The sequence below is a fragment of the Mercenaria mercenaria genome, chromosome 13, assembly GCF_021730395.1.
Source record: "Mercenaria mercenaria strain notata chromosome 13, MADL_Memer_1, whole genome shotgun sequence".
In the NCBI taxonomy this organism is placed as follows: Eukaryota; Metazoa; Mollusca; class Bivalvia; order Venerida; family Veneridae; genus Mercenaria; species Mercenaria mercenaria.
In genome coordinates, this window is record NC_069373.1 from 60,600,978 (window position 1) to 60,621,577 (window position 20,600).

The 20,600-nt window shown below is 34.5% G+C and overlaps 1 protein-coding gene and 2 long non-coding RNA genes across 5 annotated transcripts in view; 1 reads left to right on the forward strand and 2 right to left on the reverse strand.

Annotated features, from left to right (window-relative positions):
• The window catches only part of LOC123529692 (SLIT-ROBO Rho GTPase-activating protein 1-like), a 117,289-nt gene that overhangs the window by 2,950 nt on the left and 93,739 nt on the right, over positions 1 to 20,600 (forward strand). Inside the window, exon 1 of one of the 3 annotated variants that reach the window (XM_053521991.1) lies at positions 12,554 to 13,184. The exons of the other annotated variants lie outside the window; for them this stretch is intronic. Coding sequence (XP_053377966.1) covers positions 13,091 to 13,184 — 94 coding nt within the window. The 5' untranslated portion in view covers positions 12,554 to 13,090. Of the gene's footprint in view, positions 1 to 12,553; positions 13,185 to 20,600 lie in introns of those variants that run through there. 3 annotated transcript variants of the gene reach the window in all.
• On the reverse strand, positions 1,385 to 5,776 carry LOC128547968 (uncharacterized). The gene is made up of 3 exons (XR_008366823.1): positions 3,589 to 5,776; positions 2,341 to 2,510; positions 1,385 to 1,935 (listed from the first exon to the last, which is right to left on the reverse strand). It is a non-coding gene; the product is annotated as an uncharacterized LOC128547968 (long non-coding RNA).
• Positions 8,456 to 13,669, reverse strand: LOC123529695 (uncharacterized). The gene is made up of 3 exons (XR_006682195.2): positions 13,409 to 13,669; positions 10,150 to 10,335; positions 8,456 to 9,066 (listed from the first exon to the last, which is right to left on the reverse strand). It is a non-coding gene; the product is annotated as an uncharacterized LOC123529695 (long non-coding RNA).

The following is a 20,600-nucleotide window of genomic DNA, read 5'->3' on the forward strand; positions in this document are numbered from 1 at the left end:
ATGCCCCTTTGACTTAGCAGTTTTTTGTTAAGTTTTTGTATGTAAGCTGGTATCTCAGTATCCACAATTGGAAAGGATTGAAACTTCACCACTTGTTCACTGTCTGATATGACATGCAGTACAGAGGTTCAAACCTCTACTTTGCATTTTACAAAATTATGCCCCTTTTTCAACTTTTGTATTCATTCAATTGACAAGGCTGTTGAATAGTCGAGCGTTGCTGTCCTCCGACAGCTCTTGTTATATGACAGATTGAAAGTTTTAATTATCTTCTTTAATTGGTATACATGAACAAGGAAAATGTCACGGCAATAAAGACTGCAAGGAAACTATGTACTTTATGCATATAGATGTATAATTATGTCAGAATATTTTATAATAAACTTATTTTTAGCTCGACTATTCATAGAATAGTGAGCTATTGCACTCGCCCATGCGTCGGCGTCGGCGTCGGCGTCCGCGTCCGCGTCCCGATTTTGGTTAAGGTTTTGTATGTAAGCTGGTATCTCAGTAACCACTTGTGGGAATGGATTGAAACTTCACACACTTATTCACTGTGACAAACTGACTTACATTGCAAGTTCCATAACCTATTTGTTTTTACAAATTATGCCTTTTTCGATTAGAAATTTGGTTAAGGTTTTGTATGTAAGTGGTATCTCAGTAACCACTTGTGGGAATGGATTGAACTTCACACACTATTCACTGTGAGAACTGATCTACATTGCACAGGTTCCATAACTCTATTGCTTTTTACAAAATTATGCCCCTTTTTCGACTTAGAAATTTTTGGTTAAGGTTTTGTATGTAAGCTGTATTCAGTACTTACTAATGGAATGGATTGAAACTTCACATACTTGTTCACTATCATGATCTGACATGCACTAAGCAAGTCCATAACTCTACTCTCTTTTTTTTCAAATATGCCCCTTTTTCGACTTAGCAGTTTTTGGTTAAATTTTGTATGTAATCTGATATCTCAGTATCACTAATTAGAATGGATTGAACTTCACACACTTGTCACTGTCATGATCTAACATGCACTGTGAAGGTCCCATAACTCTACTTGGCATTTTTACAAATTATGCCCTTTGACTTAGCAGTTTTTTGTTAAGTTTTGTATGTAAGCTGGTATCTCAGTATCCCAAATTGGAAAGGATTGAAACTTCACACACTGTTCACTGTCATGATATGACATGCAGTACAGAGGTTCAATACTCTACTTTGCATTTACAAAATTATGCCCCTTTTCAACTTTTGTATTCATTCAATTGACAAGGCTGTTGAATAGTCGAGCGTTGCTGTCCTCCGACAGCTCTTGTTAAGGATTGTAACCTATATTTGACTGAATTACATTGATATTGCTTAAGTAATTGGCATATCTTAATTAGCTTGATCATGTTGATTGGATACATTTCATCACATATATAAGGAAATAAGTATGTCATGCACATGCAGTTGTCATGTACAGTAATTTGATTTTAACCCTTATCATGCTGGGCACAATTTATTCTGCCTTTGCTACCAGTGTAGATCATGATCAGACTGCACGGATCGCCATTAAGTCAGTATATTTTTGGTAAACACCCTTTTTAACAGTTAATGATACTGTCTAAATTGAAAGATAGACAAGTTCATTATAGAAATTAGCAGGGTAAGGGTTAAGGATCTTTACAGTCTGATCAAAATCATATCTTATAAGCGCTACGCATAGATTACAGTACATTTCACATTGCATGAGGACCATCATGTCATTACATATAAAGTAGCCATTCCCAGACAGTATGTTTCCCAGGCAAAGGTAACTATGAGATTTTTTAGACATAATTGATATACAATTGTTCTGAAAGACTCATAAACACCTAGATGTTGCCAAAATACTTCTCTCTGGTATTTCTTGTAATGATGCTAATTCACTCCCTGCATCTGTTTTTGCTGTAAGAGCAAAAACATGAAAGCCATCAATATTTATACTTATAAAACCTGGTGTGCCTAGATTGATGTTAGTTACTGTTTCAAAATATTGCTCTGATATGTTTTACACTCATTTATACATTACAGGGTTTTGTTAGCAGCATAATGTCTATGGATACAATCATGTAGCGAAAATTTAGTAGAGGCATCCATTCCCAGAAAAAAAATACCGGTATGCACTTAATGGGTATTAGTCTAATGTCTTATAGGGCAGTTGTACTTAAGATTTGTTTCAGAGTTGTTTCCTTTTGTTGGGGGTTTGGTTGGGGTTAGAATGGTTCTTGATTATGACCGGGTAAAACAAATTTATATTTTTATATCTATTCCATAAGCATATGGCACTTACATGTTTTCTGTAATACCCACCTTCCCTATTGTCAGTGTATGGTCAGTTTATGGCCAGTTTGTTTCCAGTGAATAATACTCTTAAATCCAGATACTTGCCAGCCTATTTCCAGAGCTGACAATAAATGATCCAGAGTGTTGCCACTGAATAACCATCATGTGTCCATGTACTTGTCAGTTTATTTCCAGACCTGAAAAACAGTTGTATAATTTAACTTCCAGTCTGCTCGCAGTTTAAGTACAGTTTTTTGTCAGTAATGTTTGTAATGATTATTTTAACAAAATTTCATTGATTTTTCATATAAAATTATTTGAAGGAGCTAAATTATGTAGAGGTATCTGGAAATAAAACACTGACAACAAACTGGCAATAAACTGGTATGCAGTGTCAGTCTGGCAACACACTGGATACACAACTGACAACAAGCGGCTTTTTGGACTTTCCAGTCTGTTGTCCTTGTATTGTCAGTGCACAGCCAGTCAACTGAAAATATTTTTCTGACAACACACTGGCATATTGCCAGTGTGTTTTCATTGTATTGTCAGTGTATAGTCAGTCACAACATGCCAGGCTCTCTTACATGGACAAGAGAAACACTTTAGCAAACTGGAATCATTAATTAAAGTTTTAACTAATTCCTTTATGCAGTACAAAGTTATGAGCACTTATACATTAGTGTGCCAACTTCCCCACATGAATCAGAGGTGGAGGACTAATGATTTCAGACACAATGTCATTTATCAAATAATCACGGAGAACATAAGTCCCGCCCCAAAATCGAACTCACGACCCCGTGATCCGTAGGTCGACGCTCTACCTACTGAGCTTAAGATGGACTAGTATCCCAATATATCGCTTGCTACGCAGTGTTACTAACCTTATTTATTTCCCCCAAGAAAAATTGTCTTTATTACCATTGTATTGTCATAGCATTGTCAGTGTATGGGAAGTTTGTTTCCAGTTTAGTGTCAGTATATATTTTTTTCTATTTATCTTTAATATGAATATTAATGTGACTTAAAACCTTCATTTGCATGTGAGTCAATTTTAATACAAATTAAGATTTGCAATATTTCAGTTATCAATAATATAATACTGAAACCAAAGGAAATTTGACCAAGATTATGGTAAATTTGCAAGTTTAATTTTACAGGGTAGCAAAAATACATGCCTTTTAAATTTTCTGTATCTGTTTAGCACAAATACTTGTTGCGGACAGAATCTGTGTTACAATGAAAACAAATAACTGTAAAATGATGAAAGAGTACCTTTACTATGTGCCCATCAATGCTGGAAAACTACTGACTGAAAATAGTTTTGGAGGGAAAAATGCAATACCTACTCGGCCATTTTGATAAGGTGTCTTGTAATATTTGTTTTGCTGTGAAAATTGCTAAGATGGGTATATTGCCAGTGTGTAGCCAGTGCATTGTCAGAATCTGCTCTGAGTAAATTTATATCCAATGTACTGTCAGACAGACAGAAAATCCATACAATATTGTCACTTATGTAATTTTTATCTCGATTATTCAAAGAATAGTAGTTATTGGACATGTCCGTATGTTCTTTTTTACAAAATTATGGCCTTTTTTCGACTTAGAAGGTTTTGTATGTAAGCTAGTATCTCAGTACTCGCTTAAAATAATCTGAAACCAAATAAATTTAAGGTTATAATAAAAAAGATGTGAGAGCATTATATTTAATTGAGTAATCTGACAACTATTTTGATATCAGATTCCATAATGTAACACCTGCTTTTATGAGGTAGTTGAAGCATACACAGCATGTATAGATATGTATTTAAATATCTATTTATCTTGCTGTAGGGCAATATTTAGGGTGATACTTCAAACTTATTCTATAGAATTTACTCCGCAACTAATGTAAAAAGTAATTGTAGTGTTCTGAAACAAAATCTGGTGCCCCAATATGGGCCAAAGTTGAAATGTCAATTTTAAAGACAGTGTCCCCAGCTTACTAGTACATGAGACTCTCCTAAACCATCTGCAAGCCTGTGGCCCAACTATTCCTGGTCACTGCTATTTATCTTTGTCCTTATTATTGCAGTATATTTATTTTATTATTTCACAATTCTCAAAGTTTGTGCCACTTGAAACATAAATGTTACTTTAGAACAATAAATAAATTTTATTGACTTCCTTATCCTCTGATGTGAATTGTTCTGTGATTTGAACAATCATTTTGATATGACCAGAGTTAAAAAACTAACAAGAGTTATGTTTCCTGTATAGTCAGTATGACCACTTATTATCCTCTTTCTTGAAAACTTTCTATGGTAAAATCAAAAATTTTTACTAGGATGAAAAAAGTAGAGAGAAATTATGAAGTTGACGGTATTGTATTATGTATGAACTAGATTTATAAGACAAGTACTTCCTGGTTGTAAGAAGACTTAGGTTTTACAACCTTATTTGGTTATGGAATTTACTTCCTATATTGATAACATAGCCATAATTTACTTATGTCTGAAGACTTCTATAAAAATAATTAAGGAAGAAATGTTATACCTGTATTTCAATATTTCAATAAATATGTATTTCTTTATCAGGGTTTAGAGAGCACCAAACCTTTTCTGTTAGTTTAAGGAGGTAGATTACCTTCATATTTGTATGTGCGCATGTCCAACCAGAAGCTAACATGACGATTTACGACGACGTTAACGACAAACTAAATGTGTTTGTATATTCATTCTTCTGAAAACAAATCATGAACTTGTCTTCGATCTGATGCTTTATGGTTTAATAATGCAGAAATAATGAATAAATTGCTGCAGAAACGCTTCAAAACAATGTTGCCTTAAAATGACGTCATGACGTTACGTGTCAGTTATAGCTTTTATCTTGAAAGTACGTAATTCTGTACATTTTCTTTATTTTAACTATTTTCTAATAACCATTATTTGCTGAAATATTTTTTGAGTCTTTTACTCTGAATAATAATCATTATTGCATAGTGCGGCAGTTTTCCTTTGATCTTTGCAGTATGTTAACCCTTACCCTGCTAAATTTCTATAATGAACTTGTCCATGTTCCAATTTGGACAGAACCATTAACTGTTAAAAGGGGTGTTCACTGAAAATTTACAGACTAAATAGTGAACAGTGCAGACTATGATCAGACTGCACGGATGTGCAGGCTGATCTTTGTCTGCACTGGTCGCAAAGGCATAGACACTTGCCGCCAGCACGCTAAGGGTTAAACGTGGTAACACACATTAATACTACAAAATCTGTGCTGATATTTTACAAAACTGTTACGATATGATATATCAACACAGAAATCTCTATACAGTTTCATTAGAAAAAAACTTTTGCGATATATATCAGCACAGTAAAACTGTTCCGATATATATCGCAACACTTTTTCTCTATTGAGGTCCTATCGAGGGAGTATAATTTTTTCCTTTCAAAGAAAAGATGATTTTAGCTCCAATTTACAGTTCACAGACAAAGAATTGTCACAAACATCTAAATTTATAAAGTAAAAGAATAAATAAACTAGAATACAGTCAAATACCGTTACCTCGATATTCAAGGGACTGCAAAAATTGCATCGACGTAACCGAAGTTCGACGTAACGATATCGACTGTCTGAGACTACATTTTGTGTCTGTGTAGGACGTCTATATTGTCATTACATCCCATGCTTCTTGCAGTGTTTAGAAGGGGAAAAAATAATATAAAACGAAAATACGACCTTAATTTTATTGACAAATAAAACATCTGAATTCGATTGGTTACCGCGTCCGTCCCCATTGACAACATGGTTGGTAGAGTTGCTAGGTATCCCCCGGGTTGTTACCGGGGCCTTCCCTAAACAAGTCTGAATGCAGCGGTAATGTGTCTGGTTGAGTAATCATTTTGACTGTGCTTCGATAACAACAATTTTCTAGTTAAATACGTATATTGTTACTCAATCCTAAATGGCAGATTTTTACTCCGTCAAACAGTAAACAGTTCGTCCAAATTAATTGTTATATTGGAAGACAGCTTGCCCGCTTGCACGCTGTTTTAAAAGACTAATTACTGGGAATTAAATGCAAACTTGCTGACATTTAAATTGGATTTAAGATTAAATAACAAACAAAACAAACACACAAGCTAACTGACTATAATTAATACATGCCGGACAACAATAGGTTGATTTTCACACCTTACAAAAAACATGGATATTTTTTGACAAGCTGTGATATCGACGAAAACAGGTGTAAAAACAGTACAGGTAAGTTGAAGGGACCGAAAAATCCCATCGAGCTAAACAAAATATCGAGCTAATCATATCGAGGTAATGATAAATAATAACATTAAAATATATAGAGAAAAATCGGGACCGACTAAAACACATCGTGCTAACCGGAGTATCGAGCTAACCGATATCGAGGTAACGATATTCGACTGTATTTCAAAAACTTGATAGTTATTGCCAAATTCAGAAATACATGAAATATATGAAATTCTGAGATTTCACAAATGTTTCTTTTCTTTGAATTTTTTTACAAACAAAACAACCAATGAAATGCAAAGATTTAAAACCAATGCAGAAATCTGTTGGATACTTTTATCTGGGGAACAATTTTTTCAAAAACAGAAGTTTTAGTGTTTCAGTCAGCGAGGCGCAGAAAGGGAATCAAAAGAGTAGAAATAATAATAAACAAATTTAAATGAAAATAATATATAAATTTTAATGATAAACTATGCGATAAAACAGTTATAATATGTAATGCTCGTGTGTTACCAGAATATATCAGAGCTAGGGGTACATCGAGGGTATTTTTGTCTGCACATATCGTCGAGGCCGGTAGGCCGAGACAGATATGTGCAGAGAAAAACACCCTCGATGTACCCCTAGCTCTGATATATCCTGGTAACACACTCTCACACATACTATAACTATTACATATTTTGCTTCTTTTATGTAGTTATATTGAAATGTTATGCGGAATGTAAGAAAATGGATGATGGCAACCAATGTTATTTGGAATATAGTTGTGTGAAAGGTTACTTGTTACGGCCATTTTCAAATAAAAAGTCTAGCAGTTTGATTTGTAATACCTATTTTTCAGGTTCCATTGATAATTTGTTACTTACATACTAAAACTAAGATCTAAAATTGTTCAAATTTCAGTAGAAAATTGTGGTTTCTTGAATTGAATTGATGTTACCATGGAAACAAAGCCCGTGGCCTATGTATCTAAATGTAAAATTCAAAAGCGTTGACACTGGTCTATTTAAGAAACACAGCTTCGGCTTTTTATTTTTATTTCAACAATATCCATGAGAATAATAGCAGCACGCTGAACGATTTTTCCATGAAAATGGCAGACGAGGGGTAATGCTGTACGTATTCCAAGCTGTGAAATTTGTTTTAATAAATGCAAATAACACGAAAATGTAACCTACGTTAGAAATAATATGTTTTAAAGCTACATGAACTAGAAAGATAATCTTATTCAATACTTTTTTTTAAGAAATTACGACAAACAGCAAGATATAAACTATTTTAAACATCTCTGTTGCCATGGTTACTTTAAAATTTTAAGAAAAATAGGGTACCAGTGCTTGGTATTTTGCTAATAATATTACCCAAATATTTCATGTTGGTCATTAACAGAATGGCACAGAAGCCATCGAAAACCCCTATTTTTATACATAGTTGTTTAAAAATGAGAGAAAATGCGTTACCATGGAAACACGAGCCCCGCGACATATACATTTTAAGCTTATATTAGAAAGATAACATGCATACCAGTAAAATGATCAATTATGCAGACTTCTACAGATATCAATGAAACTAAAATACACTGAAAAGTGTTAAATATCCGTATTTTCCTTCTTCTTTCAATATGAAATACCTTTGGAGAGTCATGTTCTTCAAACCTGGATAAAAATTGAACTTGAAGGGACAGAAACAAATGAAATTGAGATTGTAGCAGTTAAAACTTCATATTACACGAAATACAAAACATGCTAAGGTTCAACTAATTTGAATTTACCCTTGTAACAAGGTATCCTACCTCCTTAATACCGAGAAATGGTTATAAAAATACACACGGTGTATTTAAATAAAGAGTTATTTTGTATGGGGGGGTTGAGTAGAGGCAGCAAAATGAGATATATTACAATGGTAATATTATTTTATTCAGGCAACACAGTCAGTTTTTAGCTCGACTTTTTGAAGAAAATGAAGAGCTATTGCACTCGCCGTGGCATCAGCGTCGCCGTTGGTTAAAGTTTTTGATAAAGTCAAATATCTCTGTTACTATCAAAGCTATTGACTTGAAACTTAAAATAGTTATTTACTGTCAAAGTCTACACCAGGAGAAACAATCCACATAACTCTGATTTGAATTTTGACAGAATTGTGCCCCTTTTTAACTTAGAATTTTTTGTTAAAATTTTTGATAAAGTCAAATATCTCTGTTATTATTAAAGCTTTTGACTTGAAACTCAACATAGTTATTTACTATCAAAGTCTACACCAGGAGACACAATTCCCATAACTCTGATTTGAATTTTGACAGAGTTATGTCCCGTTTTAACTTGGAATTTTTTTACTGACAAAGCTCTAATTCAGAGTCAATCACTGAGAAAAGGTGACTGCGCTGTCTTATGGACAGCTCTTGTTGTTACTATTATCCCCCACCGAAGACGAAGGGAGATAAAATTTGTGTTGTCCTGGCTGTTTGTCCTCCCATCGGTGCATGTGTCTGTGGGTTTGTCTGTCTGTCTGAAATTAAAAATGCTGATAATTCAAAAATTATTCTAGTTAGAGTTACCAAACCTCACATAATTATTACTTAGCAAATGACCTTTGTTCAGGCTATATACCAATAAAAGAAATTGTTCTTTGTTTCATATAAAATTCAGCTACTTCAGAACAATTTTGTTACTGTTTCTAGATTTTCACTCCGTCGTAGACCTATTTTCCACAAGATATCCATGTACATTTGGATTTTGATTTGGATTTTGAAACATTTCTGATATATAAGAGAAAATTGCCAGGGATTTGTAAAGAACTGGGCCCAGTTGTTCAAAATTTTAACCTGCTGTTATACCTACCGTCAGTAAAAGTTTGAGTGAAAATATTAGTCTTGGTGAGAAACTGCAGTATGATGTTTTGATTTACTGTAAGGACATAATAGTGTTCATAATCCTTAACTTATACATTTGTTTTTCTATTTCTTCCAGAATGTTAAGATATAACGACTGTTCACTTAATTGTCATTTTAAGTTTCGAACAACTGGGTCCAGGTTTCCCCTGAATTATTTCGGAAAATATCATTAAATTAAAATGACATTGGTCACTAGTATGTTTCATCTTTGTTTAACTTTTAAACACTTGTTTATTAAATTTACATTGTGTACAAGACTTTACAATATACATAGACAATTTAGACAATGTATACAAAACTGAGCAGATATGTAATATTTATTTCATGGAAATACATAAATTTTCCTGATCATTGTTTTATACATGTTGTAAAAGGGAAGCAACTGGTGTTAGCTTGTTCTGTCTTCCAAGGGGAGATAATGCACCATTGTTCATATTCACTTTCAAAATGTGAAAGAAAAGAAACGTAACTCTACAGACCAAATAGTTATAAGTTTCTACAAAGTTAACTCCCTTCTCTTTGGGGTATTCAAAAAAAAAAATTCAAGACATATTTCCATGATTTATTTTACTTAAACAAAAAAAAAAAAAAAACAACAGAAAAAGACTGTTTTATTGACAGGGTACTAAAATTCTTGTATTGTCAAGCAGGACAAGAGCATTTTTTTTTTCAGTAGAAATGAATTGCAGTGAACGTACCAGTTCAACAGACAATCCTGACTGAAGTAATAATGCAATTATTCCATGTTATCATGCATCCAAATTGAAACAGGAAGCTAGTCAGTACTTTGCAGGTGCCCATGTGTTGTTCTGATGTGTATGGTGTAAAGCATTCAGTGCATCGGTTTCATCATATTCAATACACTGTACATCTGTAAATTTTGCCTGCAAAAAAATAACAGGATGAGTAACAAGTGTAAGTCACTAGTCCTGCAGGACGAGTTGTTCCTAAAACAGATTTTGTCCCCTAATCAAATTTAATCTTCCTGCAGTGGTTACCATATGACTATACATGAGAAGTCCCGGAAACATGTGACAAATTATCCAGACCGGAATCTGACCACCAGATTCAAATTATCTCACCTCGTCTGCAGTACAAATGAGAACATTAAAAAAAACAAATGAGCCACACCATGAGAAAACCAACATAGTGGGTTTGCGACCAGCATGGATCCAGACCAGCCTGCGCATCCGCGCAGTCTGGTCAGGATCCATGCTGTTCGCTAACAGTTTCTCCAATTCCAATAGGCTTTAAAAGCGAACAGCATGGATCCTGACCAGACTGCGCGGATGCGCAGGCTGGTCTGGATCCATGCTGGTCGCAAACCCACTATGTTGGTTTTCTCATGGCACGGCTCAAATATGGAATATTGACTTTTTAAATAGATTTCAGTTGAATCACTACTACCAGCTGGCATGTGTAGGTCAGGTTAGCAAAACCTATGCCATCAAAGTAAGACAGTACCGATCTTTTCCACTAAAACGTGAGAAATAAAGTTTCTACAATAAATGAAAGAATTTTTAATTTTTGTCCATTATTCCGCCTGTGTATCCCTTTAACCTTTAGCCTGCTAAATTTCTAAAATGGACTGGTCCGTCATTCAGTTTGGGCAATACCATTTGTTATTTGAAGGGATGTTCACTGAAAATTTACTGACTGAATAGCGAACAGTGCAGACCATGCAGGCTGATCTTGGTCTGCACTTGTCGCAAAGGCAGAATCACTTGCCGCCAGCAGGCTAAAGGTTAAGAATGAAATGTGCAGAATATGACTAAGTAACTGTTTATGCATGTATCATAATTTATAGTGTTACTACATAATTATCAGAATTAGTAGTACAAGTAAGGGAAGTAACTTGTGATTGCTTATATTGTACCTTTCAAAGGGGGGCAACCTGTCATTTTTACTCTGTTTTGAAAAAGGGCAAAAATTGTACAGATTTCAAGGTCTCGATATCTGTTGAATTAATGATATCTTAAGAAGAAATAATGTACTTTAGGTTTATAGAGAGCAAAGAGAAAAAATACAAGATGTATGCATACTTGTATGTTATCATGTATTTCCCTAGCACAGTTAATTGAAGTTTTTCTCTTTCATGATTTCAACCTTAGGCATTTTTAGAGATTTTGTGATTTGATAAGAGCTAGGATAAAAATATTTTAAAGTAAAACTGCATGCACCACAATCCTGCATTTTGAGGCACATTTTCTAAAAAAGGGGAGTGGGGTCTGTAGGGGGGCCTCTGTAGCCATATAGTAATCTCTTGGCCTGTTTGTAACCACCATTTGTATGTAGAATATTTCATGTGAGGATCGATTCAGCTGGCTTACAGAAGGTTGGTGGCCCAGGTGCCAGACCTTGCCTGAATTAATGCCTGGCGGGATTCAGAGAATCGCCATAAAAAAAGACAAAGTTAGTATGTCTTAGATCTATTAGAAATAAAGAATATCTGAAAATTTTATGTATTATAACACCATACACTAAATTACTGCATTCCAGCTTCATCAATCCTGTGAACAAAAAAAAACAAAACAACTTTACATTTCCTAAAGATCTCGATTTCGTGCTGGACAATATCTCAAGAATCAATTTGTCTTCTTTTGTTGTGTAGCTGTTTTCAAAATTTTCCAAGTGTTTGGTTTTTGGCTGTAAAGGTTTTGCCTGAACCATTTTGCACTTAAATGTCAGGAAGTCTGATATTTATACAAGTATAAATGTCAGGAAAAAACAAAGAGGATAATGATATCTGTAGCTTCATTAGGTAACACTATTCAATTGCAGTAATTTACATACATATTCTGTCTTGACCCAGAAAAAAAATCTTGTCTTCTGGTGACAGCAAGTGGTCATTCATTTGTAAAGAAGTGAGAAAGGCATAGCTGTTGACAAGTGTGTCAAGATAACAGGTTATTTGATATAATTGTCTTGTGTTACAGTACATGCAAGTGGAGAAATTTACACTTTTCATGACTGTGTATATTATAACAGTAAATGTTATAGAGGAGAGATTTATTGCAGCCGCCCAGTAAACTATTGTGAAGAGGTGATTTGATAGGCTACTGTTCAGTGTGCAAAGTGGAATCAGTTTTTGTTAAATGATACAAAACAATTTTGTCCATAGAATTTTAAATGACTGAAAATTGACAAAAGAATTTAATCAATTTGAAGTGTTGAAAGAGAATTAACTGTTCACCGAAAGTGGGTTAATTGGCTTACTAGAAAATAGGAGCACATGTGTTGAAAAGTTGGCTTTTCACGACCCAGTGGTTCCTATACTTGTGTTTATCATCCATTAATATTCATGGACATATTCATTATTCTGGCTCAGTTTACAGGTGTAGGCTTTCATTATCTTAAGACTTTGTACTCATAATTCTTTATTAAATTTTTAAATTTGTCATTGGATAAAATTGTGATCTGCGGAATTGGGACTGTTTAACTAGTGTTGAAATGATTTTTTAGTGACATTTATTCACAGGCTTGACTTTTAAGATTTAAATCATTGTGTTGTGTTGATCAGTTTACTCTTCCTTTACAAATTGTGATTAATTTATGCATGGTTGGAGCGATATCTTATTTTCGTTGTGATAATGACAACATAAAACGTATTACAGTAAGTTTTAGCTGGGTGAAAATTGGATGACAATGGCATCCCCGCTGGGCGACAGGGTGACATTTGCTCGCTCATCTTTACGGAGATCAAAGAGACGGCAGCCAGCAGGCTTTGGACAAAGTAAGCTTTTTTTTCCTTTATTTTTCAATCCCAGTCTTTGTGAAGTTAAAATATCATGTGATTTGTCATTTTTGTGGTGAGTTGTTATGCAATGCCGGTATAAACTTGAAAGAGTCCTGTTTATGTATTGATGATCACAATACAGGTAAAGAATTCAAAAATACCTGGATTAGAATGAAATGTCACATGTTGTAAAATATAGATTTTACAGAATGTCAAATTACCTTGCAGATCAAGACCGTTTTATTATTTCCTTGTAATAACACACCCTCATTTACAAGTGCAACGAATCATTTAAAGTTTACATTAAATATGTAATCTTGAATAAGCTGGTTTTCACTAGATTAGCAGATTGTTCAGTGATATTAATAAGTTATATTGCTGTAATACATGATAAAGGTAATATAAATGAAACTTAATCCCCTAAAAATAAATAAAAAAAGACTCCTTTTTGTGGACAAATTGACTGTGATATAGAATTTTAGTTGCAAACTTAGGCTGTGTGCTGAACCAAACAAAAAGGTTATTCCAGTATTGATTCGGCCTCACTTCTGTTACATGGTGGGGATAAGTGGGACATGAGGGGGTGTGGGGGAGGTCTTGCGGGGAGTTGTGCAGCAAAATTTGTTGTTTTGTAAAAACCATAAGAACACTGAATCAGATGTCAAACAAAACTGAAAACTGACCTTTTATTAAATCATCATAAAATCAAACAAAAACATTATTATTTGCTTGTTTGACATGCCCGGTCAGATGGAATTAAAAAGGACCGCCTGAGCCATACCATGAAACAATGAAAAAGTATTCAAGGAATGTTGCCTCCTCCATCTTTTATTGTTTTCCCTTTTGACTTCTGTAGTTGTACAAGATATCCAGTATCTCTATGTATTACCTATATAGGATATTATGAGAGGTTAATTATGATATTACAAACAAGATAAACAAACAACCTGTTTGTCTTTATCATTCCATCTTTACTTTGTCTTACTCATTCCATCTTTACTCAGTTTACCATGATTCACAAATCTTGCAGAGCTAACAATGGCATTGCCTGCTTCTTCTAATGAAGTAATGAAGGATAATGGAAATTCTGTGTAAACATTGACAATCAATTTTAGCATTTCTAGAAAATATATTGTAACATTAATTTTACTGCAAAAAATGAGTTTAGACTGTCAGTTTTAGAAAATGATGTTGTTAGTTTTATTTAAAATTTGTGGTCCAGCCTTCGAATATCTTGACTTTGCATACATCTGTCACACTAGTTGACCTCTGTGTTTCGCCATCTGACCATTGTGTTTTGGCAAGGGCTATGTCATTTATTTTCTAGTGTCCCTTTTGTCATATAGAGGTCATTTGATGGTTAATAATTATTTTGAGTTGTGAGAATGAATATTAAAATGCATAAACACAGTTTAATAATTGTACCATAAAATCATTTATTTGAATTGTGGGTATGATTTTCAAAGAAATTTATTAATATACTGCCGGCCATGCTTTAGACAGTTCCTCAAAGTTATTACATGCCCATTAAAACAATATACTTATCATCTGACTGTCATGTATGTTCGTCCGTCTGTCATTGGGTAGTAAATACTGAACTTATTTTTGATGTATTTGTGCGTCAGATATTGATCTTCCGATCAAGTTTTACTTTGGTTCCAAGCAGAGTTATAGCCCTTAGACTTAGTAATTATTTCATTTTCCAGTTTCAGTAAAAAAAAACTAGCTAGGAATCCCAATATATATGTACTTATTTATTTAAGCATAATTCAAGTTGATTGTGTTGGTGTGGACTGGCTCCCATCCCTATGGTTGTTCTGTCATATACCTCATAGATGAGTGGATTATATTAGTAACTGACCGGCAGGTTGTTTCTTAATTAATATTTTTATTGCCCTTTTCTCCAAACATATGAATGGTTCAGCTATTAAATATGCTATTTTAGAGGCTTTAAATGTACATATGAAATGTTTTCAGAATTAATGAAAATGACCATCTAGCCATGGACTTAGTGGTAGTACCTTGGAGTCTTATTTGATTTCTCAACAAATTCTGTTGGTCTTTTTATTGGCCAGTATCTGTTTTTGAAATACTGGGGCTCATAGTCACCAGTGTATTTTGAAAAGGAGCGGTCATATATAAAGAAAGTTTTGAACTTGTGGCAATCAGGTCAATGATATATAACCCTTCACATTTTACACAGGAAATATGTAGTCTTTATACGCTGGCTGGCCAACCCACTTGACTGTTGCATATTGTACACATTGAGAAAACGTCCCCATCAATTCAGGTAACATTTTTAGCTCACCAGAGCACAAAGTGCTCAAGGTGAGATATTGTGACCGGTCATTGTCCGGCATCCGTCGGCGTGTGTTGTGCATCAACATTTGCCTTGTGAACACTCTAGAGGCCACATTTGTGACCCAATCTTTATGAAAGTTGGTCAGAATGTTAGTCTTGATGCTCTCTAGGTCAAGTTTGAAACCGGTTCATGTGTGGTCAAAAACTAATTCAGTAGGTCAGATTAAAGGAAGCTATAGCTTGTGAACTCTCGAGAGACCGTATTTGTGACCCAATCTTTATGAAAGTTGAAAAAAATATAACGGTAGGCAAAATGCTACTTGAATCGAGACATTTTGTCCGTGTGTAAATGATATCCAAAAGTCTCGTTGGTTGGCCACCCTGTATACCATGCAGTATCAGTAAAATTTGAAATTTATACAAATTTATGTCCCCATAAAATAGTGTTTAACCATGAAATTTTATGTCCTCATTGTTAAATAATTTTACAGTATGTAAAAATGAAGCTGATAAATATGGAGTAGTTTTATGTCGTACAAACTTGGATCTTGAGAGAAATTCCTATTATTTATTGTTTTACCATTGATTTATTCTTTGTGGTAATAAATATTTTCTCCATGTTTTAATATCAGGAGATTTATTTGGTTCAATTGGTGAAGTTACCATTTAAAATTACCTTTTAAAATTATGCAGTGTCATTGAAATTCACAGTATTTAAAGTATGCATGCATTTTCTTTCTGACAGTCGACTTGGTGCATGTCAGAATATTACTGTTTTTATTAAACAGTGCACTTATTGTTAGTGAAATATCTGTGTTTACCATAGTATTTCAAAAAAAATAAAATGATGAAAGAATCTTTGCTCTTTTTGTTAGCTATTCTGAACCATTAGGGTTCAGGATGATTATTATTATAATTACCCCTAGGTACAAAGTATATGGGGGATTTAATGGAGTTGCACAATTTGTCTGTTGGATCGTCAGTCTGTCCTTTTTGTTTGTTCCATATCTTCAGGTTCTGGGAAGATTTTCTTAAAACTGGCATGAGTTACTGACCTCTTCAAGACAAATGTGCAGAGTGCACAACCCAGGTCACTAGAACCAACATCAAGTTCACACTTGGAGGTCAAAGGTCGTATAGCTCAAGTTTGTGGCCACTTCATATTATCTTATTCTAAACTGCTTGGAAGATTTTCATAAACTAGCACCTGAGTAACTGTTATTTACCTTATTAAGACCAAAGGCAGACCAAACAGCCAAGGTCACTAGTGTCAAGGTAAAGGTCACCCTTAGAGGTCAAGGTTCAGATGGCTGAAATCTATGCCCACTCAATATCTTTTTAACCACTAGAAGGATTTTCATAAAACTAGCATTAATTTCAACCTGACATCAAGAGGACATGCAGAATGCAGAGTGCATCAGATCACTATAAATATCCAAGGACAAGTTCACACTTGAAGGTCAAAGGTCATGATTATAACATTTTAGCAGCCTCTTAGAGTATTTTTTGCTTTCAGTGATAGCACTTTAGTTGTATATAAAATTAGTGGATGCCCAAGCATTCATCATTCTTCTTCAGCATTTTACTTTAAATGACTTCTTTTCACAAGTCACTGGATGAAACGTCTACGATCCCACAAGCTGTTTGACGTCAACGGCAGATAGATAGATAGAATCTTCACAATACTTGCCCAGAAACGGCATGGTTCAGGACTCTCAGGTGTATTAGAATGTTCTCTTAATTGCATTTAGCGGCCCTTTAAAATGACAGCTTCTTACTTTTATAGATCTGTCATGGTCCTCTTTCAGGTCAAAAGCTAAATTGTAGGGTGAGCTTTACATTAACAAAATGACTATGGATGGGCAGTAGTCAAGTTGAGTAAATCATACTAATATTTTATTTCATTACAATTTATTAAGATTCCTTAGGAAGAATTAAATTAAATATTCCCATAAAACAAAGCAAAGTGTGCAGGGGATCTATAAAATTCTGTATAACCTCATTTCCGCCTAATAAAATTGCACATAAGATAATATTAGAATAATTATGCAGAGTGAATATGGTAAGCGGCTTTTCCCTACTGTAATCATAAAAACGCATATTGCTTAAACATGACCTGTCAGTGTGAAGTGATGACTGGAAGATAAGAACTCCTTCACTAGGAAAAAAGCTAGTTTGATTGAGCATAAAGGCAAAATTCCCACAATTATTTTGGATCATTTGTATAATTTTGTGTTTGTTACATGAGAACCTTAACAGTCTTTCTAAAAAAGGCAGTGGTTCACAAAATTATGGTAGTAAACTGGCATACTAGTAAAAGAGTAAGAATTGAAAAATTTTGCAACTGCTTCATTTAATGCTGTCGGCAATATCACAATTAATTATAGTTCCTTACAGTTTTACCACAAGATGTGGATTTAGATGCGAGTATCTGCTCCGTCTTTAGAAAAAGGTAATAAAAGATCAAAAAGTAAGGTACGCCACTCACTCGAACATAGATGACTTGAGTACTCACTCACTCGCTCACTTGTTAGTAGCTCGGTGGAGCAGTTTGTGTGGTGCTCAGCCATTTTGCTAATTGATATTTTGCTATATATTATCTTGTGTGTCCAACTCCTTCCACACTATTAGCCTGATTTGTTTCAGACAAGTTTAATATGCAGATGACCATTAAGGAATTGTTTCTGTGACTATTTTTATACACCCGAAGGGACGTATTATGTTATACCCCCGGTGTCCATCTCCATCCGTTAGCAATTACGTGTCTGCTCTGTAACTCTTGAACACCTTGAAGGATTTCAAAGAAACTTGACACAAATGTTCACCACATAGGGACGACCTGCAGAGTGCATGTTCTGGATGGCTCGCTTCAAGGTCACACTTGGGGTTCAATAGTCATGTGAGTGTGTTTTGGTCCGCTCTGTAACTCTTGAATTACTTGAAGGATTGTTTAGAAACTTGGCACATATGTTCACCACATCAAGATGATTTGCAGAGTGCATGTTCTAGATGTCTCGCTTCAAGGTCAAGGTCACACTTAGAGGCCAGATGTCATCACTCTGTAACTCTTGAACATCTTGAAGAAACTTGACACAGATGTCTACCACATCTAGACGATACGATGTGCAGGGTGCATGTTCGTAATTGCGTTGCTGTTGTTACCTCAGTTATGGCCCTTTGACAGTTTTGCTTTATAGAATATAGAGAAAAATCCCTCATGTGAAGATGGTCTTTTCTAAAAAGTTTGCTATTTAGAGCACAGTATATGGGAGACAAGTATTTGTGTCCAATGGACACAATTCTAGTTGAAGGAATGGATTCAAGTGTGCTTATCTGAATTCAACTTGCTTCAAACTTTTAGTTGAACATTCATTCTTAATGTGATGATCATCAGTCTGTACTAAAAACTTGGCTATTTAGAGGATGGCACAGTATCATGTGGGGGCATCCGTGTCCAATGGACACAATTCTAGTTTCTCATGTATTGCAAGTTAGACTTGGCACACTAAATGATAGACAAGGGCAGTAACCCTTGTATACTTTCTGAAGTAAATTAATATTTTCTATATATTAGCCTATTATTATCATATATGTTATGTTTATATCACTAGAAACTATATAGTTTGTGTCTGTTCAGTATGGAAAGTGAAGTAAGAAGTGCAGGGGTTTTTAAGAGGACCAAAACAATGGTTTAGTTTATACATAATTTATTTTAGGTCGATTGTGAAGGAAGTCTTACAACTTATATTAATCACTCTCAACACCTCATTCCTGATGGAATCCATCGCCATGAGGGTATGAGAGAAGAGGCCCGTTTCCCTTTCAATGCTGAGCGCCAAGCAAGGGTGCTACTGGTACCATTTTTCACGTCTTTGGTATGAGGCAGCCGGGATTTGAACCCACGACCTCCCGCCCTGGAGCGGATGCTCTACCACTAGGCTGTCGAGGTGGTTTGTTGGTTAATAACATATTTAGAAAAGATTTAAAGAAATGATTAACCAAATGTCCATTTCAGCTGTGATCTGTGTAATATTTATTGTTTTGTGTTTAAAGAATCACTTAATTTAATGGGGGTCTTTCTGGAAAATGCTTTCAGCTTGAGAATTTCAGATTGCATCTTCGGCTTCAGATGAGGTTTTGTCCAACTGATGAAATAATTTCCGGGGATATTTCAGTTTGCTGTGCAAGTTCTCCCAAATCAATAGTATAACCCTAGGTATTCTAAGATATCAATGTAAGTAGGAGTTCAGACTATATATATACCAGTAATTAATGGAATTGATCAATACTGGAGTATAATGTTACAAGAAATAACAATGTGCATTATGTCTGTAATTCTGGTATTTCTAAGAATTTAGTAATTACCAGGGAAACTTTATCATGTTTCAAATATTATGACAACCTTATTTGTATGTGTTTTCAAAGTTACATACCTGCTTTTAAGATGGAGGGATATATATGTTGCAAGTCTGTCTGTGACTTATAATGATAAATCTATCTGTTTTTATGTCTTGTCCACCTCTTCTAAACATTTGAAGGATATAGTTGTGAAACTTGAGAGAAATATTCATCTCATCGACCCATGTTCCAGTTGTGCTGGCTCAAGGTCAAGGTCTCAACTTCAAACATTTGCATCTTGAATTTTGTGTCTGGCCCGTCGTCTTCTAAATAACTCCTTGAAGGATATTTATGAAACTTTAAGGTTTAATTACTCCGCAAGATCAGATGCTGAACTAAATACTTTCCATTATGCTCAAGGTCAAGGTCACCGCTAAAGGTCAAACCTATCAGTTGAATATTCAACACATCAAAGCAACTTGCAGAGCACACTAGCCCAAGGTCAAGTTCTCAACTGAAGCTCCAATGTTTGAGCCTGAATAGATATCTGTCCCTTTCAAATTTTTGAAACACTTCAACCGATACTCATGAAACATTGATGGAATGTCTTGGTATACCTGAAGTAAAATGTTTGAGCATGTACTACAAAATACTATTTGTAACATCAAATAATATACAAAACTTATATAATAAAAATACTTATTTTATAATTACTGTTATTTTTCTAGTTTCTAAAACAAGTTTTCCATTGCTCTTAAAGAGCTTAATCTCCAA